This window comes from Grus americana, chromosome Z (assembly GCF_028858705.1).
Source record: "Grus americana isolate bGruAme1 chromosome Z, bGruAme1.mat, whole genome shotgun sequence".
Classification (NCBI taxonomy): domain Eukaryota; kingdom Metazoa; phylum Chordata; class Aves; order Gruiformes; family Gruidae; genus Grus; species Grus americana.
Window position 1 is genome coordinate 1,297,640 of NC_072891.1, and position 19,389 is coordinate 1,317,028.

General features: G+C 46.9%; 1 protein-coding gene across 31 annotated transcripts in view; it reads left to right on the plus strand.

Moving 5' to 3' along the window:
• TCF4 (transcription factor 4) overlaps positions 1-19,389 on the plus strand; it is a 231,935-nt gene that overhangs the window by 126,534 nt on the left and 86,012 nt on the right. For 12 of the 31 annotated variants that reach the window (XM_054809153.1, XM_054809156.1, XM_054809155.1 and 9 more), the window contains 2 exons: positions 14,684-14,813; positions 15,319-15,368. The exons of 7 other annotated variants lie outside the window; for them this stretch is intronic. In XM_054809153.1, the coding sequence (XP_054665128.1) occupies positions 14,684-14,813; positions 15,319-15,368 (180 nt within the window). Of the gene's footprint in view, positions 1-12,446; positions 12,507-13,707; positions 13,790-14,683; positions 14,814-15,318; positions 15,369-19,389 lie in introns of those variants that run through there. 12 more of the 31 variants (XM_054809151.1, XM_054809150.1, XM_054809148.1 and 9 more) reach the window with 3 other exon arrangements.

Below are 19,389 nucleotides of genomic sequence, written 5' to 3' on the forward strand. Positions count from 1 at the left end.
AGCACACGCTGCACGTGAAATTTAGTCAGGATCTGGACTTTCTGAGGCAGCTGTTAGTTCCTTTCCACAAGTGAAAATTTCGCTCATTTTGCAAACTTCTTCCCGGTATTTCTAGTTGCAATTTAAGCAATCTGTAAGTTGTCCGTACCTCCCTGAGCCTCAAAATCCAGCGTTTACGCTTTGCACGGGCTAATCATTATATTTTAGGTCATTCAGATACAGAAGCAAACAGCTCAGCACGTGGATACCCTGAGGAAGCAGCGTTTTAAGACCCAAGTGCCGTACATTTAGACAGCAGGGCGTTCTTGCTGCATTGCCTGTGGAATTTCTTCCCCTGTTTTCCCGCACGCTCTCTGGGAAGGTCCGGATAAACACAAGCCCACGATCTGTATATTTGTAAGAGCTTTCACATTCCGGTAAACTCTCGCCACCTGATTTTCACAGAAAGCTCTTTAACTTCCTTCTTGTTAATAGCTGGAGGAAAAAGAGGAATATGTTTCCATCCCACTTGAAAGCCTGTATTTGAGTATCGCAGCCTTGCTCAGTCCAGCCTGGCATCGGCACTGACCTCAGCGGTATTTTTTCTTTGGAAGAAGACGTTTTAGCCGTGCTTTTATTGTCGTGCGATTTATTCCTTTGCTTCTTGGCTTGAAAAAGGAGCAATTACTTTTGACAAGTAGAGATTTCAGGGAATGTACGAGGATATGAATCCTACCAGCTATTTATGTATGGAATAATTAAAAACAATGACTAAGTTCTGCTATCAGCCTGCCTATAAAAAGAAAACCTTCTGATACCTCACACACACAAGCAACATGGAACGGCCGTGGAGTTGTCATGGAGCATCCCCTACTTCTTTTCGAATTCTTTGCCTTCGCCCATCTGAAGACGCTTTTCCAGTTTGTTTGAATTCAGCATTAAAATACTTCTGCAGGGCAACACAGTGCACCGCCTTCCATCGGGATGTAGGTGCTTCCCCGATTATCTGCCGGGCCCCCCCCGAGCGCTGCGTAGCTCTTCCCAGGGACGGGGGGCAGAGGGACGGTGAGAGGTCCCCGGGGGGGGGGGGGCCGGGGTGGAGGTGGCTGGCGGTGGCACGGACACGCACCGCTCTTCGTGGGCGGTGAGCGGCTCCCGGGGCCGGGTCAGCTGAATCATCCCCCCAAATCCTCCGCTCGGGAGCAGAAACCCACATTTTCGGTGCAGCAGTGCCCGAGTTAGGACTCCCCATCTGGAGGCAGGGGGGCCACCCACCACCGACTTAGCGATGCCTTGTGCTGCGTCTTTCTCGCTTCCTCTTTCGCTTGAGTTGCACTGTTCCCCTTTCTTAGGGTTTTGGGTTGGGTTTTTTCCCCCCGTGACCGAGTGGTGTTTTGCTGCAGTCTGTGGCTGGCGTTAGGATCGCCCCGGTGAGGGGGCGAGGGCTGCGTGTCAGGGGTGGCTGTGTCCCCTCGCAGGGCCGGAGCCCTTTGACACCTCAAAACCGTGTAGCTGGTGCTTCGGCTGCAGCCCGGGCTTCCATCGTGCCGCCATCCTGCTCTGTCTTGGCTTCTCAGCCTTGTTCAGCTTGGGAGCAGGATTTTTAAAGCGGGGTTGTTTGTTTTTTTTTTCTCCCCCTCTGGCTTTGAAAAGTGCCGAACGCGTTGTTGGTGCTTAACAAATAATAAATAATAATAACACAGGAGCCAGGTATTTCTTTACGCCTTTGCAGCAGATGAGGTGCATGTCTGCCAGGCATTCAGGTCTCGCTGCAGTATGTTTAGCAACAATGGAGAAGTTAATATTTTTATTTCGTTTTGAAGTTAATGACAGAATATAGCCATCTGTCTGCATGTTTATAGGTCTGTCTTTTTTTTTTTTTTTTTAACTATTTTCTGTCTTTGAAAATGGATCCTGGTTGACTCTCAGGAGAAAAAACGGGTTTTTTAATAGTAAAGATATAGGCTGTACTACAGGTAGAATTATGGATGTTTCCCACATCCTTGTCTTTCAAAAGTGTCTGGGGGAAAATGCATGTAAAGCCTAATAAAAACCAACTGTATCACTGAAATATAACTCACTTGGGTATTCCTCTGTCTCTTTTTTTACGTGCACTGTAATGTACAGTGTTACCTTTACATTGGATAACAAGGTGCGGTGACAAATCCAATTTTTGGAGAGAGTTATATTTTTATTAGTTCATGGAATGCCAAAAAAATGAACGGCAATTAGCTACCCAGCATATTTTAGCCATCTATGGAGAAAATTCGGAAGCAGCTGCCCTTTCCTTCAGGGCACCTTGCTGTCACGTCGTCCCCGTGACACGGAAGGAGTGACGGGCTACTGCAGCTTCCTTGGGCGTAGACTTTAATGTATCTGTTGGGAACAAGAAGCTCTGAAATAGGTTGTTTCCAAGGTTTGAAAATCCTCTTTGCCGTCTTGACCCCAAAAAGTATAATTTTAAGAACCTCAGACAAAGGTTTCCTGAGGCCATCTTGTGTCATCGAGAAGAATCGCCCGTGTCTCCCCCTCTGCTGACGTCTGGTTGGGAGCAGAGCTCCTCTGCCTTTTTCTAATGCCCGCTCGGCGACGGCTGGCCAAACCACCGCTCAGTGCTTGCGTCCCGCTTCACCGGTCCCCTTTCTTTAAACCTCGGGCACGGAAGAGTGATAATTTTCCATGAATCCTTCCTATTTTCTTCTTAATGTGTATTTCCAGTTTAAATCAATCATTTTTAGATGTTTTATTCCATGATGACCAGTCTTGGACGGGCTTTGCAAAATGATTGATTCCTAGCCCAGCTTTGGAAGACTTGTGAGAAACTACATTTGCGGTTAGTGCAAGCCACCACTCTGCTCTTCTGGCAGCAGCGGCAGAGTTCTGTAGCAGCTCTATCCTTCTTCATTCCCGGGCGCGAGATACTGGAGTCGCATATGGAAATTACCGCTTGTCATATTTTACGGGCACATGGCACATCCCGATACCGGAATGGTAGATTTGACGTGACGGTACACGCGTAGAGCAGCACAGACACTTTTGGAATTGCAGATGTACAATAGGAAAACACCTTTGGCTGCGTATTTTTAAGTAGCCCAGCAAGGACGAAGGAGGCTTCTTCCTCGTGGACCCTTGCTGCGGCATCTGGGTAGGAGAGCAAGGATGCTGTGCCGGTATCATTTAGTTACTAGAATCTTACTTGGAAGTTATTTGAATTTTGTCACGTAACTTCTCCTGGCCCTTTGCTTTCTTTCCTGCTTCAGTCGTTTATCAATTCAGTTGCTCTAAGATACATGCTATGTATTTCCGTAGGACGTCAAGTAAAACCAAGAACAAAGCAGTATCTCGGAAACTTTGCTCTCCTCCATGCTTCCGTTCAGCCTGGTATTTCTTTTCTGTAGAATAATTCAGCGTAGCAGCTTTGATTCATTTTTCAAAACCTGATTTCTTTCAGATAAACTAATTCCACATTTTGCGACGACTTTTGTTGCTAGTATTAGTCCGAAGCGGTGGTACCGTCCCCGCAGAGCTCTGCTCCCCATCAGCTCTCTTCTGCGTCTTTCCACCAGGAAAGCGTCGCTGTATCTATTTGCTCCTCCCTGAATTTGGGCAGGTTGCTAGATGCATCAGCTTTAATTTGTATGATAGAGATGATACGAGCAGATGAAAATTGTGCCGTAAGGGCGAAGCGTTGCTGACTGTTTTTCATCACGCGTGAGAATTCTCGGGTTACCGTATTTGCAGTACGTCTTTACCCGTAGTAAGAAATCCCAGGTGTATTCCCGGTGAGCGCAGGAAAGGGCTGCGGGAATCCGGGCTGTGCGGGCACGGGCAGGCGCCGGGTGCCGAGGAGGCCATCCTGAAAAGAGACGTAGAAACGTGAAGGTGTCGAGCACGGGCAGCGGGTGAAGAAGCCGCTGGGTGATTTTAATGCCCCGGGCACCGAAACCTCACGTCCCCGCCGGTGCGGCTGGGGATGCGCCGCGGCCAGCCGGGGAGGCAGCCGGTCCCGACGCGTGCTGCGCCGACGTGGATGCGACTGCAGCGTTTTGTGCTTCAGGTTCTCATCGAACGCGTGTAGGCTTTGCCGTTCCTCCAGAGCGCTGGGATTTTTCCCCCCGCAGCGCTGACCTAACCGGGAGTCTGGGGTGGCACGCTCCGCTCCGACGCGCTGAAGTACCAGCTTGTTATGTTTTTACCTGTGTCAGCATAAAAAAATGCCTTTTTTTTTTTTCCTCTCCCCCTTCCAATTTCTCATAGCAGCTGAATTTGCCAATTTTGTTGTTGTCGTAGGGCGAGTCTCATTTTTTGTCCTGTCTTAAGCGCAAGGTGACCTAAACTTTGCAGCCTTCACCTGAAATGAATATGCCTTTGCGCTTTCTTCAGCCTCAGCTACGTGCTGTGCTGCAACACGTCGGCTTCCGTTGAAGAGCGTGTACTTTAGCTGGGTGGAAAAAGATTGTGAGTAGCAGAGAGGAATTTAAAACAGAGGAAAAAAAGAAAGTTCCTATTTTAAATACCACGAGTGTCATTAGTTGGTTTTAGGCATATTTGCATAACGTGGTTCTGTAAAAAATAAATGTGACTTTGTAACACTGAAAACATAAGGCTCCTGTAACATGAAACACGATTTTGATACTCAGACTGCTCAAGTTTAAATTTTTAATAGTCCTTTCCCAAGAAAAGGATGGCAGCGTACACCAGTGTCGTGTCTTTGCATCGTTCCAGTTCTTTTGCTTGGGTCCTGGGAAGGTCGTTGCTGATCTCCAGGCAGGAACCTGCTTTTTTCAGTTGCTGTCGCATTCGAGAGGGATATTTCCACCCTTTCTCCAGCTTTTGGCTTCCTACAGGGAGGGCTCTTCTTCGGGGAGCTGGAAGGGCTGCGGACGGCGGGTCGGGGCTGGCCGGGCGCGGGGGTTCCCCCTTCCCCGACCCGCTCCGGTGGGCGCCCACCTTGGCTTTGCAGGGTCGCAGCGTGCCGCCGCCGCGGGCGCCCAACCGTGATTTCTTTCCAGTTCTTGCGCGGCGTTAGCTTCGGGTCCCGCTTCTTCCCTCCGCTTCCTTTGCAATGAACGACTGAGGTTTCGCTTCTCTGCTCCTTACCCCCGAGCAGGCGCGCGCTCCTTCACGTGAACGTGCGAGTTTGAACCAATGAAGCATCCTTTCCAAACCTGCGTGACGCGGATCCGCGTTAGCCGTCGCCCTGGGATGATGCTAGATCGTTTGAGGACACGCAAGTGGCTTTTACGCTGAGGATAATGATTTTTTTTTTCCCCCCCCCTACCAAACCTTGCTTCCCCATCAAAAAGAGGGAGGCCGTTGTTTATCTTTCAGGCTGATGAATAGTAAGAAGTTAAAACCAAAACATCCTCTGAGGCACTGAAAGTATTTAGCATGGGTTTTGTTATTTTTTTGGACAGGAAGTTTCTTTGGTCTCTCAGATGTTTTTACGGTAACTTTTCTTTGGTTAAAAATATTACTAACATAATTTCAGAAAAATGCTGTTTCCCATGCATTTGAACTTCTGTAAGCCTTTCCTGTGTTCTCATATTCAAAGGGAAAACAATAATTATATCATTAAAAATGGGAATTCAGCCACGAAACACCTTTTTAAGACTGAGGCATGTCAGGATATTTTACCCTGTCTGAGACAACTTGAGCCAGGATTTTTGTTGTAAGCTGTTTGTAGTGGAATGCTTACACGGGGAAGAGCGATGATAATTGACTTGTTAGGTTACCAGGTCTTTTTTTAGGGTTTGTCATAATTTGCCAGAGAGGAACATTTTGAAGCGAGTAGCGGTAGGACATCCTTACTGAATCATGTTGAAGTGCTTACTTGAACTGAAAAAAAGCAGAGCCCAACGAAGCAGCCCTTGCCAGCAAGTCCTTGGTATTTTTCTCAGGGAAAAATAGTGCAAGAATGTCGTTGTCTGCGCAGCATTCGTTTCTGCACGTCATTAATTCTCACTGTCTCCGATCCGTCTGCGCCGCCCCCCCCCCCCAAGAAGTGACCGCAATGCTGATACCTACCAGATGGTATAGGAGCGGAGATGTTGGGAAAAGTGGGCACTTCTAGATGTTCTGAACTTCAGCGTTGCGTAGAAATACAGATATTTGTGTGCTGGGAGGTACTGTGAAAAACAGGGATACCAGGACATGTGTTTCATAATTTAGCGAGCAGTTCCTATATATATGTGTGTATGTGCCAACAAATACCGGGTTTATCCGATTATTATTCAACCCTACATAAATGATAGTTTTTACGCTGCCCCTTTTTTTACCATAACCCAATATCCTGTTACCGTGCCCTTTTTCGTACCTGAAGCATCTTCTTTAGCTTGCATTTTTGAGTGGAATAGGGATGGAGGGATTTTGTGATAAATTTGAAGGATGGCGTAGACGAGCTGAACTCTCTGACGACGCGGCAAGCCCGTTTTCTAGCGGCACCGTGGAGCTCTGTAAAAATACCGCAGCCAATGCTTCGCTATATTCAGCAAGCCCCGCAAATCCAGCTGGTGTCCATGGGCCAAATTCTTCCCTCGTTAACACCCAGGAGGCCCCTGGTGACTTCAGAGGATTTATCCTGGGCTAAACTGAGGGCCGTTTAATTCCGTACCAAATCTTCTCTCCTGGAAAACGACTCCACCGGCGCGCTTCAGATAATGTTCACGGTAAGCCAAACCGGCTCCTTGCTTTTGTGCCAATAACGGAATAACTACAGTTGCTCTGAGCTTGCTTCGTTTTCTCGATCGCAAAGTCTTTTAAATGTTATCGCGCAGTATTCCGGTACACAAAGACGTGGGAGCGCTGTCAAGGTCCGAGGCACTGGATTTTCACGACGTTCCACTGCCTGCAGATGATTCTGGGGTGAATTTTCCCGGTAACGGGCTGTTCCGCGGGGCCCTGTGGTTCACCTTCTCGGCTCCGTGCCGTTCCTTTCTGACACGGCGCTCTTACGAATCGGGGGGCGGGGGGGCCCACAACAATTGGCGTTATTTCCCCTCGCAGAGAGGGGCCGTAGGTGCTGAAGTGGGCGTTCAGCGCAGACCCCCGGTGCCTGGGGCCAGCCCGGAGCAGGACGCAGCGGCTGGAGCACAGGACGAGCCTCGCCGGGAGCCACGCGGAGCAGCTCCGGCCGCGGCGAATGCTGGAGCTGGTATTGCATTGCGCCTCGGCCATCTGCGGTATCAGGACGTTGCAAAAACCGACTAAAACCCAAACCCAACTCTTCTCCTGGGCAGAGTTAGCAGAATTTCCTATGTGTAAACCGCTTGGACTTTGACCAGAGAGCCTTGGATCGCTCGGTCCCGTCTTGCCCTGCCACCCTCACCAGGTGCCAGCCTTTCTGGGCAGGCAGAAACCGGCAGTTTCGTTAGGATTTACGGGGTATTTGAGGCTCTTTGAGGGTGAAGACGACGGCACCTTCCCCTTTCCCCACAAGGACTTTCCTCTTTTTGTGTTTGTTACCCACCGGGACATTTTTATATGAGTATTACCTGTAGTTAAGCGTGTGTTTTTAAACACTATAATCATCCGGCTCAATTTCAGCGTGTAAATGAAAACTCTGTTCTGCGAGATTAATAACAAAGCAGAGAGGACGTCCTCGTCGTCGCCGCCTCCTCCGCGGATGGAGCTCTGCTGGGGAGGGAGCGGGGAGCGGCGGCGCTGGGCTGGGTGCGGAGGGTCCTTGGCTGGGGCTGGCGGAGTTGTCAGGTTGGTAGCCGCCGGAAAAGTCGGGAAAGGTGGATGGGACGCCCGATCGCAGAGGGGGAGATGGCCTGCGTGCAGCCCTGCGTATACATTGAGCAGCAGGTATAAGCACACGTAGCACCGGGCTTTGCTGATCTTCGCAGCGGTGAAAGCGCTAGGAGGTGTTTCCAGCTCCGAAACCCTACGGCAGCAAATCATCAATCGAGCAAAGACCGTATTTTAAAAAACCTCCTTAGCGGAGGAGAAAGTCCCTTCTTCCCTTTGGAATTTTTGTGCCTCGTACGTGTTCAGTTGAGGCGTTTTTAATCCATTTTCCCCCTGTACTAGGAAACGCAATATTTTCATTATACTAAAGCTTCAGAAAAACAGCGAAGACTGCGACGGGTGGTGAAATCGTTCGCCGTAAACGTGAAAGATGGGGATCGTTAATGCAAACAAGTAACTAACCTTTAGTGATAATCAAGCAGCAGTATAATAATCTGAGTCATCACGCCGAATGGTGAATGGAGGGATGGGAAGAGGCGAGCTAACACCAAGAGTAAATGTGGCAAAAATTAGGTAAGAAGTTACAAATGATTTTTTTTGCTCCTGCTCACCCGAACTAGAGGAGGAAAGTGAGCACAGGGCTAAAGTCGAAATCCTCGCTGGCCGGAGGTGGTTGAACCTCAGCCGAAGTCAAGAGCGTTCTGGGTCTGTGAAATGCTGCTGAAACCAATCAATGAACTTTGAAAGTTGCTGCTGTTGTGCTGATATTATAGTCAGCGCTCGAAAAGCACAACTGGGAAAAAATTGCTCCAGAAAGGTTTAAACTTAAAGAGCAATTTTAAATTCTGCAGAGAAAGAGATACTGAAAAAATTAAAAAAAAAAAACAAACAAAAAACCCAACCTGGAGAACTAATACTGATGACATTAATGCACAAGGGTTGGTTGAACATGAAAAATTATTTGATAATACCTGCAAGCATTTTTTTAATGGAAAAGGTCAAAGTCGGAAGAAAACTGCTGAACACTGTGCACAGCTATCCGAAGGTGCTGCCCTAGAAGGCAGAAGAAATGAAACAAAAGGTTATTTGCCATCAGATAGAGAAAATAAAATCAACATGTTAAAATTTCTCTTGCTTCATACGTACGTGAGTGTTCTTGGGAAAAAAAAAAAAATCTGCAAAAAATTAAATCTCTAGGAGAGAAGTTCCTTTGTTCTCTAAAAGTCAGAATTTTTCTGCAAATATTTTTAAGAATTATGGCTGGTTAAGTAAAAAAGGAAAACAGGACCTTAGCTTGAAAACACACTCAGCAAAACCCAGGGAAATTGTTTCTCCGTGTTTGCCATCAATGGGTTGCAATTTACACTTGGCATTAGAGAGAAATACTGGACGTAAATGACACAGAAGATTTTACAGAGAGCTGCCAAATTTCCAAAAGCCAAAGAAAGGAGTATTTGTAGGAATTGGACAGATTATGAACAGATGCCCTGATAGTCACATGATAAGTGGAAATTTAGTTTCATAATTTGATTAAAAACAGAGGATTGAAATCACAGAAGGAAATAACCAAGAAATGATTCAGCTGTGTATGCGGCATGACTTAGTTAACTTGACTTAAGTGAAAATTCATAAACCGAGGATAGAGCGTGTACGAGCAGCTGAAATCTGGATGATGAGATATAATCCTGTATCCTGCGATTTTGCCGAAGGAGCGGAAAACAGGACAGTTGCAGTTAGAAATGTGTTGCATTTAAAAAAAAAAAAAAAATCTGAAAAAAAATTACCTCCTCTTCATCTGTTGCAACAGAAATTAGATGTGATTTCGACAAATTCAAGTTGCTTTGTTTGCAAATTTGCAGCAGGCTAGAGGTTGAAGAGTCGAATGGAGAAGGTCGAAGAGCGGTAGGAGAAGAGCAGGTATCCGGCAGGAGAACGTCGGTGAGGTCCAGCATCGCGAATGGCTGTCCTGGGTACACGCGCGGCACACGTTAAGTTTTTAGCGTTGAGGGAGGTCACGGTGCGCCTTCCTTTCTGCTCTCTTTTTTTTTTTTTTTTCTAGAAAAACACCCGAATTGCACAGTTGGGGTGGGCGCCCCAGCAGAGCGGGAGCTCGGGGCTGGTCGGGGCTCCCCGGGGAGGCTGGGGGCCACGGGACCGCAGCCCCCCGACCGACTTTCCCGGCCCACGGAGACGTCGGCGCCGGAGCAGAAGGAACAATGCGGAGCCGTGGTGCTCGCAGGCCTAAACGGGAATAAACCAAGCAAACGAGCTTTGATCTTTAAAAGCATAGAGAAGTTTAGTTTGAGAAACGGAGCGACGTCGTGGAAAAGAGCAGGGCTCTTTGTTTTTCAGATAAAGCGCGTGAGTTCTCATCGTGCACGTGAAATGTATGGCTTTTAAAATGACACACTTGATAAAGTTGTACAAAATACGTTTGCGCGCCTGTGCCGACGCGGCTCCCGGGTCTGCCCGCAGCATCTCCGGGCGTGCGGCGGCGGCGGGAACGGGCTTGCCGAGAGCCCCGCGGCGCTTTCCGGAGGGGTACCCCGGCACCCTCGGCACCTCCAGCCGCCCGTCCCCGCTCCGCGATGCCTTCATCCCCGCTCCTCACCCTCGCCCGCCCCGGGGGCAAACCCTCCGGTCCCGCACCGGGTGGGAGAAGGCTGGGAGAAACCGGCGACGCGGCGCTTCTCCTCCGATCGTGCCCGCGCGATGCTTCGCCGAGGGGAACATATGTCCCGCAGTCGCTATACATCACGCAGGTTGGGAGCGACGCGCGGGCCTGCAGCTGTGAGCGCAGGAATACTCGAAACGTGAGCGCGACCCACAAGCATTTGGCAACCGTTCAGGAAAGGAGCTTAATCTGTTTTCATCTGAGCCCGGTTTTCTCTTGCCTGCAACATCCCCGCGATGTTGTGTTTGATACCGGATCACGGCGTAGCGCGAAGATGTCAAATAAAAAAAAAAAAAAATCCAGGTTGTCAGGAAAAAAAAAAAAAAAGCCGTTTCTGAGGTATTTTGCAGTGTTTTCAGAGGCTTTCGGATTACGGGCTTCAAGGCTGTTTGCCTTTAATCTGAATTAACATTCTATTAGTAAAATGCAGCGCTCTGTCGTCCTCTCATCTCACCTGTTTCTGTAATAAAGGAAAAATAAATGGATCTTTTTGCAAATGTGTTTCCTACCCCTTAGGTCTGAAACAAATATTTAAGTGAAATGCACATGATTTTCATTGGAAAAGCAAACAAACTTCAGGTTTGCGATGGAAACAACATTTGTTTTGTGGGTTTTTTGTTGTTTTGTTTTGTTTTTTTTTTTCCAGGAGGGGTAATATCACATCCATATGGATATTACTTTGTCATAGTACGTGCAGATTTTCTCCCTACCCAGCTTTAATTCTTTGTCTAGTTATTCAAATTTCGGAGGCAGGATTCACTAGTCGGTGACTTATTTTTGCTAGAAAGAAGACAGGATTGTGTGGAACAAGGAGAAAATCAAAAACATCGCAATCGATAAAAAAAATACAGCTGCGTGGCTCAATGTGAAAATGGATTTGGCTACGTTGCGCCTTTTTTTTTTTTTTTTTTAATCCTTCTCTGATTGTTTTTAGCTCAAACTCTAAACATTCCACTGGCAAATTGCGTAGATTATTAGCTTTGGTTATTACGAAAGAAATAAAAGTGCAAACCGCGTGGCTCTGTGAGCGCCGTAACGCAAGGACGCGCCTGCAGGATTTCGACGGATGAGCCCGAGGATTTGCACCGTCTTGCGCCCAAAGCCCACCCCGCTTCCGCTCTCCGCACCGTCTCTTCCCGGTAAACCCCTAGCTAAAGGCTGGAGAGGAGCTTGACAAATGTAACGCTCGGCTTTTAAGCTCGTCATTTCTTAGTGGTAAATATGAACTTCGATGCCTAATAATTCATCGCCTTTCCGAGATCCAATTTGGAGCGAACGCGAGCTCCGAAGGCTGCCTAATCGATGGCGTTGTGGTTTGTAAACGTTTTACCTCTCTCTTTGTTGCAGGCCATTAGCAGTGTGACATGTAGGCTGAACAGTAAGAAATGCCTATTGTTCCTTTTACAAGCATCTCGGAATAAGTACATATATATTTTTATCGTCGTTTTCCTGCCCGGAGCGCCGGGTGAGGTGCCCTTAACGCACCGACCCACCTCATTTTTACCTTGGCGGAACGTCTCCGTCCCGTAGCAGACAAAGGAGGGGGCTTTGCTCCGCTTCGCCTTAATTCTTTGCGATTTTTTTTTTTTTTTCCTTTAAGAGAGTGAAGAAACGAGCCTGTGACGGTTGAGGCGAAAATTTCGGAGAGGCGTTCTAAAAAAAAAAAAAAAAAAGAATTAATCTTTGTCGTAGGAAACGTTGTTGATAGCGCAGCGCATGGATTGAATTTGTTGATAGCGAGATACGTAGCATTAATTAGGAGCGCGCCGTGCACGCAAGGCTCCGGTCCGGGTGGGCGCGTGTCCCAGCTCCTGGGTGGGAGCCTCCGCGGGACGGCCGGGACTCCGGAGCCGCCGGCTCCTGGCTGCTCTCCTGGGTGGGAAGGCGATGCCCAACGCGGCCGGCTCGGGCTCGGGCTCGGGCTCGGGCTCCTACCTGCGAGGTGGGGAGGAGGCAGCGGTGGCTGGGAAGGGCAGCCAGGGGCGAAGCGGAGTGCTGGACAAAAGGCGTGCGAGCCCTTCAGGCCGGGGCGTGTGTTCCCTTCTCCTGTAATAATACAAATTTGAGATTTTTTTATTTTTTTTTGTTTTGTTTCCTGTAGAAACCCCTGCATCTTTTTATAGAGAAAAATGTTTGGATGAAAAAACAAAAACAACATAGGGTATGTGTGTGTTTTATGCTCCTAAAGTGAATCTTGTTTAGTCTAAACTAGTTTGCAAACGCTGTCTTATATACGTGTTTTGGTTTTGTTGGGGTTGGGGGTTTGGTTTTTTTTGAAGTCAAATGAAATCTAGTAGGCTGGGTATAGGAATTTATACAGCTGATGGCTCTAAGTCTTTCAGACTACCCGACATATGGATAAACCATGCACAGATTTAGCAGGTCTGTCTTTATGTTAAAACGTATACGTGATAAAAATATATGACTGGAGAGAATTTCCGCGGTTAGCGCCGTTTCCTTCCGAAATGCTCCAAGACATTCAATAAAATCACGTTTATTTTTTCCGGGGATATTCACAAGGAATCGATAACCCCTTTTTCCCGAGCGTTTTTGCATCTCTCGCGCTGCCGTTACGCAATAGGCTCGCAACCGTTTTTGCCGGCGCAGGTGGTGTTTATTAAAAGGAGCGTAGTCATTGCAGGTGTATATTAGGCGTTAGCTGAAGGTGAAGATATTAGCAAAAAGCGCCTTCTGACTGGCGTTTTTCCATCTTTCCGGCTCCGCGAGGTCTGTGAAGGCAGACGCCGGGCTGCGCACCCGGAGAGGGTTTCAGCCCCAATCGGTCGGAGCCCGTTTGTCCATCCCTCGTCAGCGATTCTCGTTTAGCCTCGCTGGGGCAAAAAAGAGGAATATAGTTTTCTAGAATCAAAAGTTATCTTTAAATGTTTTTAGAAGTATAGTCAAGGAGTAAGGATGTTTTAATTTCTGATTTTCCAGCTCATGGGTCATATTTGACCAACTGCTTTCAGCAGAAGACATGCCACTTTGTTGAGCTATTTAGGAATCAAAAAGACTGTCTTAATTTAAAACAAGGAGCCTTTGTTTTAGTTGGTGACTGCCTTGTGAAATTTTTCAGTTCTCAGCGGGTTAACCAGGGAACAGGGGCAGAGTCATAATTGGCCTATTTAGAGTATTTTGCATGTGAATAGTGTGTTAGTGAAGCATTACTAAGTCTGTTGTGAGTGACATGGTGATTAGAATTTAGATTAGGGAAAACACATTCTGTACTTTATCAAGTACAGTAATTAGTTCAGTCAGTAAAAGTTGATTACAAGTAACGATAAAGTTAGATTTTTGGTACTTAATTTTAAAATTTCTTTATTAAATGGTAAATTTGTTCTTAATATAAATGGTAGTATCTACACCTGTTTTATTGCGTATCAGAATAATTAAAAGAACAATGTGTTCAATGCAGAGTATAATCAGGGGATTTATATATTATGGGTAAGTTTCGACGTAGTTTATAGCAAATAGAGCATTACTCAGGAAATTGTTCTTCTGTCATAGTCTCTTAAAGATTTATAATTTTTTCTTATAGCGTGGGTCAGATAATGTTTTCTGCTCTTTCGTGGGAACCACAGTCCTTCCGTAGCTGAGAAAATGTTGTGTTTACTAGGATGCATCTTGTTAGTTAAGGGTACGGGCAGAAAATGGATATATTGAAAGTCCTTTGCTGCTGCTGCTGCTGCTGTACAATAGCGTTAATTGTTTGGGGTTTTCTGAGGTGCCTTTTTATTTTCCGATAGCGTCGCAAAACCCAGTAATAACGTATAATTTTATTTTCACGTTTTGATCGCATCGCGTGTACAGCCTGCTGTGCAGATTTTTATATTGCAAAAGCCGATATATTTAATTCACAGATATGAATTTTTCCTCGCACGGGGACAGACAATGAAGCTGTTTCATGCACACTGAACCAACCGCTCTATCAACAGCAGGATTTTTTTTTTTTCCGGTTAAGTTTTATTATTGTTCAATCCGTGCACTATCTTGTTTGCAGCGAAGGAACTAAATTACCTTCAAATATATTAACAGAGCTCCAAAAGTTTTTAAAACACTGATTGCATTTGAATAAGTAGGCAATAAGTCTCCTTTAAATGTAAATAATCGTGTTTTAAATTAATTACTTTGTGTTTTCCTAGTCAAGGCAAAGATGCTCAACTGGAAATTTTTTGTAATGTCTCCTTTAAAATTTTGGCAGGTTCTCGTTTTCCGCGTTTTCGGTTGCTTGTGATGGTTGCTTTGCCGTGTTATTTTTAGGACCGAGAAATAGCTAATGATGAGGAAAGTCGGATTTAACATGCACGCGCACACACGTATATATTTTTAATCTTTTAGCAAAGTCTCCTTGGAGGTGACATGGATATTGGCAACCCAGGAGCGCTCTCCCCCACTAAGCCTGGCTCCCAGTACTATCAGTATTCTAGCAATAACCCCCGGCGGAGGCCTCTCCACAGCACCTCTATGGGTGAGTGACTTTGTCTTCAACCTCTTTTTTTTTTTTTTCTTTTTTTTTTTGCCATTTCGACAAATAATCGGAGTTCCGAACTGTTTAGCAATACTTTGAAATAAATACAATAAGTGGCCGAGCGTACGCCGCCAGGACTCGCGGAGGGGTTTAGTTAGCGGTAGCTGATTGCTCCTCTCTGTCCTCTTTGTCGAGCGTGCAAGGAGCCTTCAAAAATCGCTTTTTTTCAAAGCAAATCCCTGGAAGGCGAAAACAAAGGCCCTGACACTCGAGTTCAAAATATGAACCATTTTCCAGCGTTTTAACTGTCAGACTTAAGAGCAGTGGCATCCACTCGGGGTTACCAAAACTGCTGCAAGCCTGGCGCGAGACAGCGGGCAGGGCGATTAGCAGCTGGGGCTGTTGAAAATCTCGGTGCAAAAAGAAAAAAAGAAAAAAACAAACAAAAAAAACCCCCAACCAACAAAAGCCTGTCTTATGAAGACACCGTTTTGTCTTTTTTCAGAAGTACAAACAAAGAAAGTTCGAAAAGTTCCTCCAGGTTTGCCATCTTCAGTAAGTACCGCTCGTCTGCTCGCTCGCTTGCGATCGCGTGGGGCTTTGTTCGGTTGCAGGCGGATAGAAACGAGCCCGCTCCCGGGCTCGCCGAGCGCTCGGCGCTAAATTCCGAGGCCAAGGTAAGGAGAGTTCAAACCAAATCTCATCGCTCGTCCCGACTTGGAAGTGATTAATTGCACGGCGGGGCCGAGCGTTCGCTGCTCGCGCGGATTTTTGGCGGCGGCCGCTAAAGAGCTGGCGCGGGCGGCGCGTACCTGCGCGGGGCGAGCATCCCTTCCGCGTGCCGGTTAGCTGCTTTGTCGGGCTGCTGCTCATTTGTGGATTTGCACGTTCGGAGAGATGCGCGGAGAGGATTTCGGAGACGTTTCCGCGGCTCTCGGCCCGGGACGGGGGGGGTGAACGTCTTCGTTTTCACGGGACGTCTCTGAGCGGTGGTACCTGCGGCGGGAGGTGGCTGGGGGTGACACCAGGTGTCAACCGCTGGCATCCAGCTGCTGCCAGAGGCGTTGTGGGTTGTACCAGCGATAACGACGGAGCTGGGAATTGCCGTGGGGTTTCCCTAATATTTGAAAGAATACCCCCGCTAACTCCTCGGAAGGAGGGTTACAGATACCATCCAGCATCGCGTTTTTCGGCGGGTATCATGAAAGCTCTGCGTCGTGCAGTCGGAAGTTGGTGGGTTTGGTTTGGTGAAGTGCTTTGCTTTCGTGATCCAAATAATTATTCCGTTAGTTTTCGGGTTTTTTCAGCATGGTGTAGAATCTTGGTGGGTTTTTTCCTGAAAAAGCTGTACCGAGGTGCATTACATCTTCTGAGAGCATTGACTTTTAAATCCCTTAGAAGATACATATAAAATAGTGGATTTAAAAGACATTTAAATATGACATGTCAGTAATTACAGCATAAAGAGTAGCATGGCTAAAGAGTGCATTTTATTCTAGCGGTTTTATTCTAATTTTGTCTCCTCCGTTACTTTTAAAATGACATAATACATATTTTCACCTCGATATCTGCAGAGAGAAAAGAAGCCACTCAAGAGGGGAGAGCTTCGTTTTCATACCTGATAGCTCTATTTGTTTTATCTCTAAATCTGGTTATTAGGAGGAGCCGAGTGGCAATCAATCTTGCGGAATATATAACAAATTGGCACGTTAATCTCTGATGGCGTTTATGTTTTTACCATAAATCCAAGTAAATTTGCAGTTTGCGAACCAGCGTACTTTTAAAGCTTCAGTTACTGTAGTGACAGTGCTAAACAGTAGTTTCATTACCGGTCACTTTAGAAAGAATAAAATTTGAGTCTGAAAGAGAAAAAGACGTACGAACATCCTAATTTAATCGCACGGATTATTGTAATCTTTATAATGTTAAACAAACACAAACATAAATCTTTTTTGTAACTTGTTGAAATATGGAAATTCTCAAATGAAAGTTGCCAGTAAAGTAATAATACTATTTTTTTTTTTTAATTAAAAATAAGTTCCCACACATGTCTTTTAAATTTATTGCAGTATGTGCTTTTTTTGGTTTTGGATTTTATTGGACTCCTTCACAGCAATAGCTAATATCCTCCCCAAAGGTTTTTATGAGCGCTGTTACGCTTGAAGTTAGAGGTGAATTTAATTTAGAGGAAACTTTAGCTTCTCATCGAGTTTTTTTTTCTGAGGACTTCGCGTGATACATCCCTCCCAGCTCCCCACGGCTGGAGGCGAGCTACGTAGCGGGGGTACCGCCGAGGAGCCGGGCACGAGGGATGCAGGGAAGGATGGAATACCGGGAGGGATGCAGCGCCCTGTTCTGCGTGCTCTGGCACCCGCCGGCACCGAGCGCGGCACTGATTTGTGACAGCTCAGGAGCTCTGCTGGGGGGGGGGGTGTCATTTCCAGGGAAAAAAAAAAACCAAACCACCCCAAACCTGCACTTTTTATGTTTTAAAATGCTGCTCTGGAGAGAGGTGACCATCTCAGGCCATTTACAGGGATATTTCTGTATCTGCGTCGTAACAGACACTTTCGGTACGGCTCACTGCGTGGGGAGGAGTGGCGGCGTTGCTCTTGGAAGTGTCGACGTGCAGGGATTTCAAACTGCCGCAAAAGTTTTTTTATGGATTGCTTCTTGCTTCGAAAGGATGACATGCAGTTTATGTTTGTCGCAGATTAGTCTCAAATGTGGGCTTCCTTTTTTTGTGAACGTAGTCGTCGTACTGAACGGAAATACTTCTACAGCTCAAGACTCTCACCTATCTTAACAGTATTTTTCTTTTCAAGTGAAATTACCTCAAAATAGAACATGCACTTTAAATACTTCAAATTATTTTAATGAGCTGTACAATTTATTAGGAAATAAAATACAAAAAGGTAGTCCTGAATATTTTTGTCACCCATAGCTCTGGCTTCCAAGAATAAGTAAATTAAAATACAAGTCCAATAATGTGAGTACAAGAATATTATGGTTCTGAAGGAAACCCGGCCTTTTTTAAGTGCGTATGCAGATAGGTATTTGGGTCTTGTTGTCTTCATATAGCACGACTCATACATTTCATTTGAAATAATACCGCTTTAGAAAGAGCACCTAGGTGTCTCAAACAGAGCAAATATCTCAGAAAAGGTCAGATTATATTTAGGTTATAGATTGTGTCACACTGAACTGCCAGGATTTATGATGCTGAGTGAAGTATATGCATTTATAAATTGACTAACTAGATTATAATATACTTAGTTGATAGGGTGGAAATATTGCTGTATCTCTCTTAAAATATGTATATTAACTTGTTCTCAATGTGATTTATGCTGTGGATATGGAGATTAATGCAGCAGCGGTTGTGAAAGCAGTTATTGTTGATTAATTCATAAGTAGTCTTATAAAAATTTCAATGATAAATGGTAATAAATATGTTGTATCAGCTCCCCTTTATTATAAGAAATGGCTACGAGTTTGGAAAACAGAGTAAATTAAACTGTGGAAACAATCAGGGTTTAAAAAAATAACGAAGAGATTTGAACTGAATTCGGGAGGGTGAGACTGTTAAGGTGTGCCCCGGTCTCAGCCGCAGCTCATCACAGCAGTTAGCCTGGAGACAGCCCTGGAGCTGAGCTGGGACCCACGGGTCGAGCTCCAAAAGCTTGGTCTGCAGGAAGGCGTGAGGTGGGGGTGGCGGGGACCCCCCCAGCAGCCCGTTCCCTGCGCGCCCCGGTGCCGCTGCGGGGACTCGGGGCGCTCCTTCGTGGTGCGTCTCGGCATCGGCTTTGCCCAACGTGCTCGCAGCGTCCTGCGTGGAGCTTCTCCCATCTCTGGGGTCTCAGGAGTTGGCCCTAACTCCGGGTTTTGTAACCGGAACGTGTCTGCACGCCCCGGTGTGATCTGCCTTTGCAGGCAGCGGGGCGGGGGGCCGGGTCTCCCCAACCCTGCGCGCTCCTTGGCCACGCGTGGCCTCTCCGTGTCCTGGGCGCCTGCCCATGAAATAACGCAGCCGTACGTACTTCTCGGGCTTAACGGACTGGGTACGGTCTGTGTGGGGCAAGGGGCTCTGCTGGGACCATTGCACACCGGAGCTTTCCGCCTTAAGCTCTGCTTGACTCGAGTGCTGCGGTGAGGCGCGGGGGATTTTGGATTGAGCCAGCTGAGGAAGAGATATGGGCGTGACAATATTGGCAAAACCGAGGTTTTTCTGTTAAAACTTGTTTTCCCTTCTTGAGTGCCCGTGCCACGCTATCCAAGGTACGACGTGGCGGCGTTTCGTAGCCGGGCTGGCGCGGTCGGTAGGCGCTGCAGGAATGGTTCTGCCCACAGGCGAGGTTTGACCTGGGTGTTCGTGTGGGCCCAAACTCGAGGGAACTTTGTCCGGACCTGCAGGCCGGAGCGGGGTGACGATCACAGCTACTGCATGAGAGGGCTTGCAGTCACTCGGTGCAACGGTCTTGACAAGTGTCGCGTGCTGCTGTCACCTAGCATCGTGCAATCCTGGTGGCTGCTCTGTACGATCGCCTCCTCACCCTTAACTTCATCCTCAGGCTTTGCT